The sequence below is a fragment of the Lytechinus pictus genome, chromosome 2 (genome assembly GCF_037042905.1).
Source record: "Lytechinus pictus isolate F3 Inbred chromosome 2, Lp3.0, whole genome shotgun sequence".
NCBI classification, from domain to species: Eukaryota; Metazoa; Echinodermata; class Echinoidea; order Temnopleuroida; family Toxopneustidae; genus Lytechinus; species Lytechinus pictus.
In genome coordinates this window covers 49,275,204-49,289,705 of record NC_087246.1, presented here as the reverse complement: position 1 = coordinate 49,289,705, position 14,502 = coordinate 49,275,204, and the positions used below count along the sequence as shown (strand labels likewise).

At 35.8% G+C, this 14,502-nt stretch overlaps 1 protein-coding gene across 1 annotated transcript in view; it reads right to left on the bottom strand.

The window, feature by feature from the left end:
- The window catches only part of LOC129278355 (F-box only protein 15-like), a 31,024-nt gene that overhangs the window by 11,612 nt on the left and 4,910 nt on the right, over nt 1–14,502 (bottom strand). The window contains exons 2-14 of the mRNA XM_064095025.1: nt 13,965–14,075; nt 13,288–13,539; nt 12,795–12,899; nt 11,615–11,749; nt 10,575–10,667; nt 9,778–9,987; nt 8,898–9,027; nt 7,221–7,303; nt 6,382–6,437; nt 4,801–4,899; nt 3,168–3,283; nt 2,496–2,557; nt 234–271 (exon numbers count right to left, since the gene is read on the bottom strand). Coding sequence (XP_063951095.1) covers nt 234–271; nt 2,496–2,557; nt 3,168–3,283; nt 4,801–4,899; nt 6,382–6,437; nt 7,221–7,303; nt 8,898–9,027; nt 9,778–9,987; nt 10,575–10,667; nt 11,615–11,749; nt 12,795–12,899; nt 13,288–13,539; nt 13,965–14,074 — 1,489 coding nt within the window. The 5' untranslated portion in view covers nt 14,075. The remainder of the gene's footprint in view (nt 1–233; nt 272–2,495; nt 2,558–3,167; nt 3,284–4,800; nt 4,900–6,381; nt 6,438–7,220; nt 7,304–8,897; nt 9,028–9,777; nt 9,988–10,574; nt 10,668–11,614; nt 11,750–12,794; nt 12,900–13,287; nt 13,540–13,964; nt 14,076–14,502) is intronic.

The following is a 14,502-nucleotide window of genomic DNA, read 5'->3' as shown; positions in this document are numbered from 1 at the left end:
AAGTCTTTAAACTCCCTACAATAATGCAGCATCTTGAATATCAAATATCAATAATATACATATTTTATGAATATTTATTCATGAAATTCATGTACTTCATTAATTTTCAGAAGAAAAAGAACAAAAGTTTGGAAGCAATCTATTTGTAATAGAGCTAGCCATATTCTTTGTTCCTGATAAATAGGAAAAATGACAATCTAATAGATGGTAAAAATATTATTAAACAGGCTTACCTGGTGCATTTTCATCAGGCAATATGACGACAGGGGAACTATGGGTAGAAAAAAACAAAGAAGAAATTTATGCTATTCCATTGACTACTAACTCATCTTTACTCCTGTGAATTAATACAAGGTGTGTTTCGTAACTTAAAGAGTTATCATAGATGTTTAGAATGACTGGAATATGAAGCGCCAAAGTGTAAAGCCTACGTTTTTCCTAAAAAGGGTTTTATGAAGCATCCAGCTATGCAAATGAAACTTAAGAAATAAAGTGTATTTCCATGTTTAATCGTTTGTTAAGTTGCCTGTGACCTCATGATAAACTTGATTAAATTTGAAGATTATTCATGATACGTAGCAAATTAAAGTTAATGTTAGAATGAGTGGAAACATAACATCAGTGACCCGTTTCTTAAAGACTTATGAACAACTATTGTGACTTTGGCATTATGGCAATTACCATGGTAACAGGACTAATCAGCCATTCACAAACAAGGTTTTCATGGTAATTAAAATAATGACAATGTTTCCATAGTTGTAAATCTTTATGAAACTTGTACCTGGCTTTAGAAAAAATAAATATCCAAACATTCTCCATTACAACTTTATTACGGATGATGACTACGATAATGATGACAATGGTGACAATTATGATAATGAAAACAAAAAAATAATCACATAAAATATTTCTTTGGTATACACACTCTTTTATGTGTTAGCACAATCTTAAAATATAATTAACTAATTTACAAAAAGAAAGATCATGAAATTTTACTTGATTACCAATAACTATTAAAGTTGAATTAAGAAGGGGGTGAGTTTCCATAAATATAGGTTCTACATACAATATATAGTATATATAAGTTGTTCAAACACATAGCATGTCACAATAATCCTCTGCCTTCTCGATATTTTGCTTTGAAAGTCTATGAAATTAGCCACCTGTCAGAGCCCGAGAGACGAGTGTACAGAAAAGTCACTCGGAGTGTGACGTCACCGGGGGGAATTTAGTATAAGAGGTGCCTGAATGTCATACAGAAATGCTATGCAGAGAGAGAAAGATATTTTACAATTTTTTTTCAAAGCAACTCAAATCAAACAAATAGGACTGATATGTACAAATCTTTACTTTCCCTGTATAAAAAACAGTATGAATAACCACCATGAACTCTTCAATCATGATGTAAGATAGCAAACAGTGAGTTATTGAATGATATTTTCACTATTTCTCATTTATTTTATCACGATGTTCAATCAAGTGAGTAGCTGGAAAGTAATTCCGGCGGCTAGCTCAGCGCGCGCTGAACGCATAATACTAGTACACACAACACCCAGGCATTGAGTGTACTGTTATGGTCTGGTATGTCGACTTAGTTCATGGCCGTGCAGCGATCCCCTGGCGTTTTTTCTTCTTTTCTTTTGTCTTTGACTCCACTTTTATATCCTCTGTATCATTTCCACTCATAGCTCATTCCACAGAACAATCTTGAACCAAACGTATAGTATTCTTTCTCGGCCTTCTGAGTTGTTTTCTATATTTAATTACGCTAGGGGTCACCGTCACACATACAAACGCAATTCGGAAGTGAGTTGAAGACAGAAAGATATATAGTAATTAGTATACATCTCTATGGTTGAAGACAACAAGAACGGTACGGTAGCTCGACAGCTAGCTGCGCCGGAGCGGGCGGCCGGTCGGCACAAAGCAATTCCGCAACCAACTGTGTTTTTTTGCAAGAGCCGCGTCACACGCGGATAAATATGTCATAATAACACGTCTGCTACGTTATCGACTGGTGAGAAGATCTCGATCAAATTTCATATTATTCACCTTGAAATTATTCCTTTAGGGTCTATGGTATCATTCTGAGGGAATTCACATATTTGGAATAATAGTACGGCCACAAATATTTTAATCATTTCCTCTTTGCAAGTTCTATGGCTCGCAGATACAACTTCAACTGCAGTTATTCCATAGTAGTACACAAAACGGCACTGCCTTGTTTACTAAACCGGGATCGAATACCCCCCGGTGACGTCACACTCAAAGAACACCCGTCTCGGTAGGCATTGCAGGAGCGAACTCAGGGAAAATGGGTAGGGATAAATCGTTCAAATTCACTATTTTGAAAAAAGAAAATGGGGGGTCGAATCACCTATTAGTGTTTGGGGGGTTGTAAGGTTGCTATTAATGTAAATATCTCAATATTTGGAATCGTCTTCTTAATTCAACTTTAAGTGTGAACATAACTCTTACAGTATTAATATCCTCACCTTATACACCACATGGGTTGCTGAAATTCATCAAAGATTGTACAATCAAGAACAGCAAAATCCTATCAAAGTAGAGATGATAAATAACATTTTACCATCCAAAACACAAGAGGTTATGTTCATATCATTGTTGATTGAGTACATTGAATGAATGGCATGAAATGCTAAAATTCAGTTTCCAGCGAACTTTGAAAAGTGATAATTTCATTATAATATGTACTCACTTGTTCATGAGTAAAATGGATCGACTTTATTTTTACATACATGTAGTAGCTAGTTAATACTGTAGAAACACTTTTGTTGTTATTTTGCGTATCTACTTTTTGATAAAAAGTAGCATCATTTTGATAAAGGAGGATCACACTAAAAGTTATGATAAGAACATGTTATACAATATTGGTCAAATGACACAAAGTGTAAATTTATTTATCAATCCAATCCAAGTGCATTCCATGAAAGAAAATGACAATCAGCTCACAACCAAAATTGATGATGTAATCAATATATACATGTATATCATCTCACCAATTAGTTTAGGATATTTTTGAAAGTGAGAAAATAATAATCTTTCTGAATTTCACATCAACATTACTGGTCAAGTAACAAGTAACTAAACTATCAATATGAAAATGAAACACAATAAGTATTAAACAGAAGAGAATTGAGTCACACCTTTATAATTCCTTTGAATACATCTGTTTTCCATGGGAACTGTATCTTCTTGGTGGTATACGAATGATCGGTCACAACATCCGCTCTCACAGGGCTAAATCTGATGAAGCCATCAACTAGAGTGGAAATAAAGGAACAGAAGAATTTTAAGAGTTTGTAATCCAACATGATCAAGTATTACACATTCTGGGTGATCCTACATGTATATTTCCACTGAATATGAAACCCACCCCTGTCGTATTTTTTTCTGAAGACATATGACATGTTTACATTCTAAGCAATGTCAGTATTGGAAGGATTAATGAATGACTTGGATTTTACAACACTATAAATGCTGTAACAGTTGTGTGTCGACGGTCATCCGATATATCACACATACGACGGTGCAAACCCATTTCAGAGAAAATCAACTTCAAAGTTTATGGTAATTTTCACACTTAGTTCCCCAGCCTTATAACATATTCATTGCTAGAAAAATACATGGTTGGAAAGACCAAGAAAATAGCTTGACATTGGTATCTCTAATATTTACACAAAACCAAGGATCAGAGAATATATCGCAAAACAGCTACATGCTTGGTAATTTTGGTTTGAGAGGTTTAGATTACCCCTGTACAAAAACGCCATAGGGGACACGTCAACCTTGACCGCGATTTCAATGTGCGCAATCAGTCAAAACATTGTAACACTTTTTCACGTGCAAAGTCAATGCAGTGCCGATACAACGGTTTTACTGACTCTGCATTTGCATATTAAGTGTGGGCAGCTGTTGTTTGCTTCGCTAAAGTACACGTTTCCTAGGGGATTTGCGCATGGCATCGCCATGAATATCCCCACGTACCTCAGAAACTAAAACAATATGATGCCTCAAAACTTAGTTATGAATAGAATAGGACTTGTACTTTCACTTTCTGCAAAAATCTCAAAATCGACAATTTGACCAAAATTGACTGATACAACGGTTCAGATGAATGCTGACATAAAATATTAGATAATTTGTGAAAGGTGGGTTTTATCCCTAGTTTTCCCCCGAAAAGTAATTCAATCAATAAAAAATTCAAATCTTATATAAGTAATATGAAATATCACATTAAATCATCAGCTTAGCGTTGAACTACACACTAGTAAAAGCAGGCAGGAATGTCTATTTTCAAGAGCTTTATCCCTATTCTGTGATGTTGTTTGTTTGGTTACAACTAAGATGGCACATTGTTGTGCAGTTCAACATAAAGCATGATTACTCAACATTTTGAAAATCCAAATCATAAAAGCCAGAAATATTAAGTATCGTTCACAATTAATTTGTATCACAGAGCAATTCTCTATGGTGACACAACATATGCTTCTGTGACAACTGCCCCAGTCTTAGTATCTCAGATGGCATAGAGTTAAGTTAGAATTGTAATACAGTTTTTGGTTCAGAATGATGTAAAGATTAGGATCAGGATTTATCTAGTTTTGGGAATAGGTTTTATGTTTCGCTTAATGAGTAGATTTTCCATCGGAGCAATTATCGCCGGAGCAAATGTCATGGAACCAACCTCTACATCAATACCTTGGCAATAATTCTTCTCTTTGCAATATAATATGGAAATGGGGGAAAAATACTTGTTAATGTGTGAGGGACACGTACCTTGTTCTTGTTTATTTGCATGTAGCCTCAAGAACTGTTGACTCCAGAAAGAATTCCTCTGGTTTCTTAATTCCATGATACAGGTATAATCATGTAAGCCTGACAAGTAGAGACAAAGTTATTTGAATCTGTAACATCTTGGCTTGACATTCTTTGAATCTTTTTTTTTCCAGAGTACAGTCCGACCTCTCTTATCCGGACATGTTGGGACCAGCACCAATCCGGATAAGGGATTTATCCGGATCTGAGAGACCCAATATTAAATACACGCAGCTGCTGCCTCCTCAACGGTACGGCGGTAGCTACACGTTATCTATTGTAGTGGGCGTACAGACAGTATTCACTGCAGTGTCAGTGCAAATTATAGGCGGTATTTTTACGGAAATGAAATCGATCGATGGCCAAAACTGTTGGATAATTTACCCGCTAAAATGATTGAGGTATACATAGAGCATACCTCGAAAGAAAGAGAATGACTCGATGAAACTAAGTTTTACAATTAGATCATCGCGGCGGGTATCGCAGCTTGGCAATATCAGCCATTGTTATACTGACTGTAAGGCTCAAACATGATAGATGGCGCTGTCCGTATTGAGGCCTAGCGTTAGCTAGCGAGACATGTGTTGTTTTTCCCGGGAAACAAAAAGAAATCGTGATGAAATGTTTGTGCTGCGCCCTGATTTCCTGGAAAATTATCCTGCCTTAGTTCTGTCGGTGATTTGGGTGATATATTTTCATGAGAAACAATGTTGTTGAAGGTAGACTATATTGGAAAATATATGTAATCAAAGTGAGTTTGCGTATAGGATTGAGTTTAGATTGAAATCTCATTTCCTCACGTACTAGATTGAATTGAAAAAAAAAATCTTGGCAATTGTGCATCCGGATAATAGAGAGATCCGGATAAGAGAGGTTGGACTGTACAATGTAGATGAAAACATGAAATGAACGATTTCATGATCTCAATCATAAATTACACATTTCAAATAAATGACATGATTATTTCATTTCACCCAAAAATGTGTATATGCCCATTTGGTTGGGGGCATAAGAGCAAAGACATTTAAAAAAGATAAAAGGAAGACAAAATAAAAGTTTTAAAAAAGTAAATGAAAAAGAGGAAAATCAGCAAATATTGGCAGTGGGTATAAAATCAACCTAAAATTCAAATATAAATGCCAAAGAGACATAAACGTCACAAATAGGTTTAAAAGTGGAAAAGGGTATAAAAAAAGTGATAAATGATGAAATAATAAAAAAAGATGAGGGGACCTTTTTAAATCAAAGTTGTCAGGTCATTCTGATCAGTACGAATACCAGTTGGAACTTTCTTTACATATTTTTTATTCACATATGACATCGAACATTAAGTGCCATAGGACTTTGTTACAAAATTAACATAAGAATCAATAGAATATTAGATGAAAATAGACAGATATGTTATGACTGTGTTGACTGAAACTTTCTCTGATCTCCTGGGTCTTTTTGGTTTGTATCCGCTTAATGATCATGTTATCTATCAAATGCATCATGTTCTAACCTTATACCTAATTAACCATAAAACTAATTTCTGTCTCTTACCATACTCAGAATCTATGTCATCAGGCCTAGGTTTGATAGCTGGAGGGATGTACATTCTACAAATAAAAGAAAAGATAGAAAAATTACATCTTTTATAAAGTTTTGTTGAGTGTAAAAGTTGCTTGCTGCAGAATAGGACTAGCTCCATCAACATGGGTGGCAGTAATACACATTTTGCACTTAGATGAATGTCAGATCCAGCTACAACTCTTGTTCAAACAAAATTATCAGAAGCCCAATGAAAATGAAAAAGTATCACCTTAGTAATGAATTTGAAAAAAGAATTTGCAATTCATTTGCATGTAGAGCTACATCAAGTCAATATATGCAACATCTGTCTGGCAACCAAGAGCTGAAAAATATAAAATTACAAAGGCTCCGAAAAATGTGGACAGAGGAAATTGATTAAAAAAACCCTGAATACATGCTGAAAAACGTTTAAAAAAAAAAAATCGGGAAAAACTCAATCTATTTTAGAGCTGAACTCTTAACACCTCTAATGCCTTCAATTTTGACAAATCAGATGTCTTGGCATCTTTATGTGTAATGTATATACAGTGGTGCTAAAAACTTAGTGAACCCAACCAGAAAATGAACATATTTAAAAGTGTTCAAATTATGCCATCTTTAAAATATTTAATGGTGAAGCCAGGTGATGTAATATTACATGCAATAAAGTTTGTTTCTCTCGACTCTTCGGACACTTTGTAGCGTTGTTGTTTACGTACAACACTCAGCATGATGGAATGGTTTTCCGGTGGGGTTCACTAACTTTTATAGCACCACTGTATAGCTTATTATCCTGTATGAAATTAATGTTGGTAGTATCTCAAGCTTACCTATCTGAGGTTCCATAGACCGCCCGTTGTACGATACCATGATGGTGAAGACATAGAGAAACAAAGGCAATCTCTCCTCCTTCCTACAGTATATGTAATAACAACATAAAATCTCTAAATTATCTGATTTTCAAATAATTTATTCAATTTTTATGTAAACTTCAATATATGCAAACCAAGAAAAGAAAAAGTGTGAACATGCTGATGGCTTATAGCCTAATGGTCTATTCTGCTCAATGGCTTGTACTCTGAACTAAGGTTAAACTTACACCATGGTCTAACTCTGTGCTAACATTATGGGAAGCCAAACATGTAAAAATTTGTTTACAGGATATGTTTCTTATGTTTACTGTGCTCTTTCCTAATTCTTTAACAGTGAAGACAATTATCGTATTTATCCTTCCAAGACAGTTAAGGATGATTTGAAAGTCAAATGAGCTGATACTATGAACCTCTACTGTTAGAGATTTATGTCACAATTGGCTTTCCATAGTTAAACCGCAACTTTAGACCAGAGTTTAAATTAAACCCGCGACTTCAGAATACAGGCCATTGGGTCTAATCTCAATTGCTGTAACAATCCCACTTGTGCTCATTTGGTTTCTTCTCAGTCAGTCTAACCCCAGCTTGTTTAACATTCAGTTTGTCTAATCACCATTTGATCTATTTTTTGCTCACCAATCCATTTTGTCTAAATGTGAGATTTGTCTGGACGCTTGAAGGTCAGTGCCCACATTTTTTAAAACCTCAAAAACCTAAGCCTTACTATTAAACCCTTAGGCCCATATTCTGAAGTCGGATTTAATTTAAACTCAGGTTTAAAGTTGTGGTTTAAGTATGGATAGCCAATTGTTACATAAATCACTAACAGTAGAGATATCATATTTCAGCTCATTTGCTCTCAAATCATTCATAATTGTGTAGGAAGTATAAATAGATTACTGTCTGCACCATCGATGAATCAGGAAGGAGCACAGTAAACATAAGAAACATACAACTTAATAAAAATTTTGACACTTTTGGCTTCCCATAATTTTAGCACAGATTTAGACCATGATCTAAATTAAACCTGACTTCAGAATACGGGCCTAATAGTCAAACCTGTGTTAATGGCCGCCTGTGTGCATAATAACCAGTCTATAGCAGCTATCTGTCTATAAAGGTCATATTTTGTGATTCACTTGGGTGGCCACAATAGACAGCTTTCACTATATTTATTACATAAATGTGTAATATGATTATAATAATAATAATGCCAACATGCTTATACAGCGCATATCTATGCCAAATGCGTCCCTATGCGCTCAATTGGATACTATTACCCTGGCTTAGCCCAATAGCCTTTTATAGTGCAGTGGCATTTCAAGGAATAAATTCCTGCCAGGTACCCATTTACCTCACCTGGGTTGAGTGTAGCACAGTGTGAATAAATTTCTCGCCAAAGGAAATTACGCCATGGCTGCGATACAAACCCACAACCATCTGTCAGAAGACTAATCAACTGGGCCACAATGTTCCACGCTACTATAATTGATGTATATAGCTTACAACTTAGCAAGGTATGGTGGGTCCCATTTTGATTTTTTTCATTGAAAGGTCACTATAAACTGGTTTTGTATTTCATAAAATCTTCATCCCTTTAAATTTGCAATAAAAATTTCTGAATCTATCTCTCACCTTCCATGTAGCTAATATGATCCCACCATCCATAGTACACACATTGACAGCATCACTCTTAATGGTCGGCTTTTTGGTTAGGTCACTTGGTTTGATTCTTTGCTCTAGAAGTAGAGCACGTTGACACGGACTGAAAAATAATTTAAAAAAAATATCAAAGCTATTTTAAAATGTCAATTCCAAGTGTAAACTATACACAGTGCAATTTTCAGAGAACATATCATTTTCAACAATTTATATCATGGATATGAAACTAGACAAAGTTTTGACCATGTGGAGTTCTCTTGCCTGAGCAGTAGGAAAAAATACACAAAAGCAAAGGGAAATGAACTATTAAATTGTCACAAATAGGGTGAAAATGAAAGCCCTCACATAAATTGCTACTGGCCTCATCAAAATTGGATTTGGAATGAAGAGAACAAGAAATATCTCCAATGAGGAAATCTCTAGGTGGTATTTCCCCCGAGACCATTGACTCTAAATATAATGAAAGTAACACAACTCCTGTGGTATTTTTTTTTACTACCATTGTACAAGGACTATGTGATGAAAGTTGTCAGCACTCACTGACTGACTGACAATTTCTGTTAAAGCATTGGTTAATATTAACCAATCTTGGGCTGTAGATATAACTCTATAATTGTCTAATCATAGAGTAGTGCAAATGATAAGAACAGAGCCCTGATCTTCAAAGAAAATCTAATAATATGATGAGAGATGACATCTCATCAAAATATATTTTCTTTGGCTGCTGTCATACCAGATTTTATGGATTACTTCTTTTATGGTTCATAAGCTGAAAATGAGCCATTTCTGCTGACTTTTTTTGCGACCTTTAACTTCAACAGTACAGGAAATAAGCAGAGGCTGCTGAACCCACCTATTATCAGCTGCCAACCCATCTTTGTTGAAGAATATCGGTGCCTGTGCGTAGATGGCCAGGCATCTGAGCGAGGTCACGGGAGGAGGGTCAAGGCTGTACCATCTTACAGAGGATGACGTGGGGAAGTGGAATGCATCGGAATGGTTGAAGCAGTATTCGGTCTTGTTGGAGTCCGTCAAGACCAGCTGCCATCGGATACCAAGCTTTCTGCCAAGGATCAAAATGTAAATGCCGATTCATACAAACACGTCTTTACAGAAAAGTCAAAGGGCACAAGGAAGTTGGGCACATACATGTAGTTGGGGAAAACCACTGACTAGGTAAGGGGTCGTTTTGGACAGGCTTTGAAGTACGATATCAATTATTCGAGGAAAGAGTCAGAGTGGTCTTCATTAACAGGTTGTTGTTCAAGCTGGTTGCACCAACAATGCAAGCACCTTTGGCAGGCCTCTACCTATATGTGCTACTGGTGCTATCAATAGCACATATAGGTGCCATCAATGCCGTCTTCTAATTTCATTTCAAATAATTTTGAAATGGCAGAGCAGGGATTCAAACTCACAGCCTTATGATCATGAGTCCAATGCTCTAACAGCTAGACAGACACTGACCTGTATGCCAAGATGGTTACCATTATGCCCCAAAGATAACATATGAACGATAATGTATATTTTGAATGGAAACACAATTTTTTTCCTTTGCAGAATTTGCATCTTTAAACTTCATCTCACAATTACTGAAATAAAAAGAAACAATTTCATGGAGTACAAACCATAAAAGAGATAATGACTTACTTAATGGCTATCTCTGTGTTTGCAGGGAGTAAGGAGAACGGGTGTTTTTTCTTGAGTATATTTGAGATCCGTGTATTCCTTTTCTCGATGCATCTATCAGAGTGACACAGAAGAAGAGAACAATTTAAATAAAATCACCTGAACTGGTTAGAACTGGTAAGGTTTGCATACATATTGGGAATGAAAACCACTTATAGGCCTATGGTACATACTGTGAACAAGTGGAATGACTGTCTCGTCTGCATTACGGAATTCTATGTAGCAGCATCGCTGATTCTGAAAACATCAGAGACGAATAATTTTTCAAAAAGGGGGGGGGGGGGAACAACAGGAAATTCTAAATGACCCTTGACCTTGATCATGTGACCTGCAACTCAAGATGATCAGTGATACTTGATTATCCTTATATCCAAGTTTAATAGAATTCCACGTTGGTTAAGATTTTTAATGTTGATGACGGCGCTAGTGCCTGCACCTGTCGTCTTGCTCTGCGATGCAGGCTATACAAAAACAAGGAACTTGAATTGGTGCTAGTAGGAGTAAATTGGCATGCCCCTCTCTTGAAACAGAAAAAGTTCACTATTGCATGCATTGTTAAATCATCAATTGTGTGAGCAACTGGGGTCTCACTTTCCATATCCTGAGAAGCACTGTTACTATGGTAACTGATGGTAAATGACAAGTGCTCCAAGAGCCAGTACACTGTCTGCCAGAAGTATTTGGGAGAGATTGACTTTCAAAGTTAAATGAATAAAATATACAATATCCACAAGAATGAAATATCCACATTTAAGATGATTCAGGATGACCATGAAATTAAAGCAATGAAGAGTTCTTTTAAATGGAATTAAAAGCTCAAAAAGTAATGTGTGCCCACAAGTGGCGAGGCCCTGTCCCCTAACACTTGCTTGTCACTACCATAAACATATTTGTAACTTTTCCAACCAATTTGCTCTTGGTCACTTTCATAGTACAATTTTCACAACAGTCGCATGTAACCTGAATTGATAACACTAGAAAATAGTAGAAGATGAATTTACTCTTTCATGCAAGCTTTCTTCCACTTGCTGTCAGCATGCAGTGAATACACAGGATTGGGTTTGGTCTTTGTTGTTGATGATGCCTTGCCCGATGGCCGAGTTGCATAGCGTTGATAGAGTGGCTGCCAAAGTACACTGAAACAAAAGCAAAAGAAAAATTAATGCAAAATCAATGTCCTTCTGAATAGAATCAGGACCACTGCCACTCTCACGGCAGTTTACAATGTACAATAATGATGATTACAATCAATTGAATACTTTATTGATAAGTTACAGCAAGAACTTCATCCATTTTGTGCTGCTCTAGACCCAGGTGTAGTAAATGGCAAGATAAGTAATTCCTTGAAGTGATAATGCACAGAGGTGGTGCTTGGGGCGAAAGCTAGTGTTATAGTTAGAATAAGTGCACTGCAGAATAAAGGATGCACACAAAGTTTGCCACATTTTTGTTGCAGATGACGACATGGCGCAAGAAAGGGATGACTCATTGATACATATTCTGAAGTCGTGTTTATTTTAAACTCTGGTCTAAAGTTGTGGTTTAACTATTATGAATAGCCAATTATGGCACAAATCTCTGTTAATAAATGTTCAATTTATCAAATGATTTGAAAATCAAATCATTTATAACTGTCTGGGAATAATAACTGAAGTATGTTTTTTCTTCATCATGAAAGCAAGAGGAAGGAAAACAGTAAATAATATACAATACGAACAGATATAGGGGTTCTTTTGGCTGCCCATAATTTATGGTCAACGTTAAACCGACTTCAGAATACGGGCCATTATAATCTAATTTGTGTTCTCTATTATTTCTGCCTATAAATTTTGAAAATGAAAGCGGATACAGGTTAAATCATGAATCCATAGAAAAATCATTTCTGATAATCCTCAGTCTTTGATTGCAATCTGCCATGCCTGAATGATTCACTAAGTAGGCCTATTTGGTATTTGGTCTCTTACAATTAGTATCAAATTTGTAATGTAAACATATTCAATGAATGTGATGACTATCTTTGAAAACGGATTTCCTATTGTTACAAAATACAATGTATATCAATAGAAAAGTTATCACAAGATTACCTTATTGAGACGTGCGATTTTCAATAAGCAGAAGCTACACTGGCAAAATAAGAAGAAAAAAAAAGTTATCTGCAGTCCCATAGGGTAAATTACTTACTTATCACTAGCAAACTCCATCCACTGTCGATTGACACATACACAGGTCAAGAGGTCACTTGGTGGGAGGAAGCTGAATATGTGTAATATAACTTCTGTTGGCAGGCTGCAAATAAAAAATATATATAAAAATGCACAATAAAGAGATCATCCGGTTTATTACATTGAATATCTATAAAATATTTGTGACACTCTGACTTACACAGTACACTCAAGGGCAAAAGTATCCTGGATTTTAGTTTGCTTTTAAAATGTCTAACAATGACCACTCACAAAGGTTGAAAGTGCTTAGTAATAAATGCACAGTTGAATATATACAAAAATATTTAAGTCTGCAATAAATAGTGAAGCAAGATTTTTCATGAATGTTCGATGTAATAACACAAAATCCACAATCCATAACTTGCAGTCCTGTACTCCTTACTTCACTGTTAATCAGAAAATTTGAGTCCAGTTTGACAAGAAAAAAAAAAAAAAAAAAAAAAAAAACTTACTCATCCATAGTAGCCTTCCTTTTGAAATTCCTGACTGGCTGTACATTGGGTTTGCCGCCAAGTCTTCCTACTTGCCCCCTGCCCCTCCCTCCAACTGGGACTGGGGCAGACGCGCCCCTCTTGACTGAAGATTGAGAAGATGAATCAGTCACAGGTCTCCTTGTTCCTCCTCTTGATGGGGAGGAGGAGGAGGAGGAAGGTTTTCTGTCTTGGAGTTGTAGTTTTTCAAGAGGAGGCATCTCATTTGCATCTCTGTAATAATGGATGAATAACAAGAGTGTACATTGGTGCATAGGAAGAAAACAGGATATGTCATAGCAAAGAATTAATACTTAAATATAAAACAAAAACAAAGACCATAAAGCAAATTAATTCCTTTGAATTGAAGATGCCTGGATATTGCTTTATATAAAAAAAAATATATAAACTATAAAATCAAGGATGTTGGATTACTTTCCCGTTTCTATGGGGATTGCCCCCTGTCTGTAAACTTTAGGGTGCTTTTTTAGGAAGTGATTTATGTGAATTACCCGGTATGTGAACACTGAAAGGTCTCTGCCCATCCCCTATGTATAAAAAATAAATTTGGTTAAAGCTCTTGAAAAATAAAAGTAAAGCCAAGAAGGATGCAGAGTTTGTATCTAAAGTTGCATATCTATCTTTGGATTAAGACTTACTTTGATCCTTGAGCACTCTTCTGAGGAGATGCATGTCTTAATTTCTGTTGTCTTCTGTGTCTCCCAAGATAATCAGCCAAGTCTTTCCCATGTTTGCTTCCATCAGCCATTCTAACAAAAATACCAAAGCATGTCCTATATTATCAAAAGCTACTTTTATAAACAATAAGTTGTGCTCCAGTCAACTTCCTACCGCTTTAAGGCTGGAATTTAATATAAAAGTTAAAAACATCAGATTTCAATCTAGATTACTTTATATGAGAACAGCTAGTTAAGATAGACAGGACAACAAATTTTAGAAAGCTTTTAATTTGTCATTAAAAATACATAAAAATAATCCTCAAGTCCTTTAACAAGTGGAGCGCATCTGGCAGTCTCACCTGCATTACACGATTCAATATACATGTAGCAGCAGTGCTGACTTTGAAATGACTATAAAATAATTATTCACAATGCCCAGAATTTGTATAGGCGTGTTGGGTTGCTTGTCAATGTGTTGGTGCCGTGATCATAGCATATTGCTAACGTTAAAGCCTAT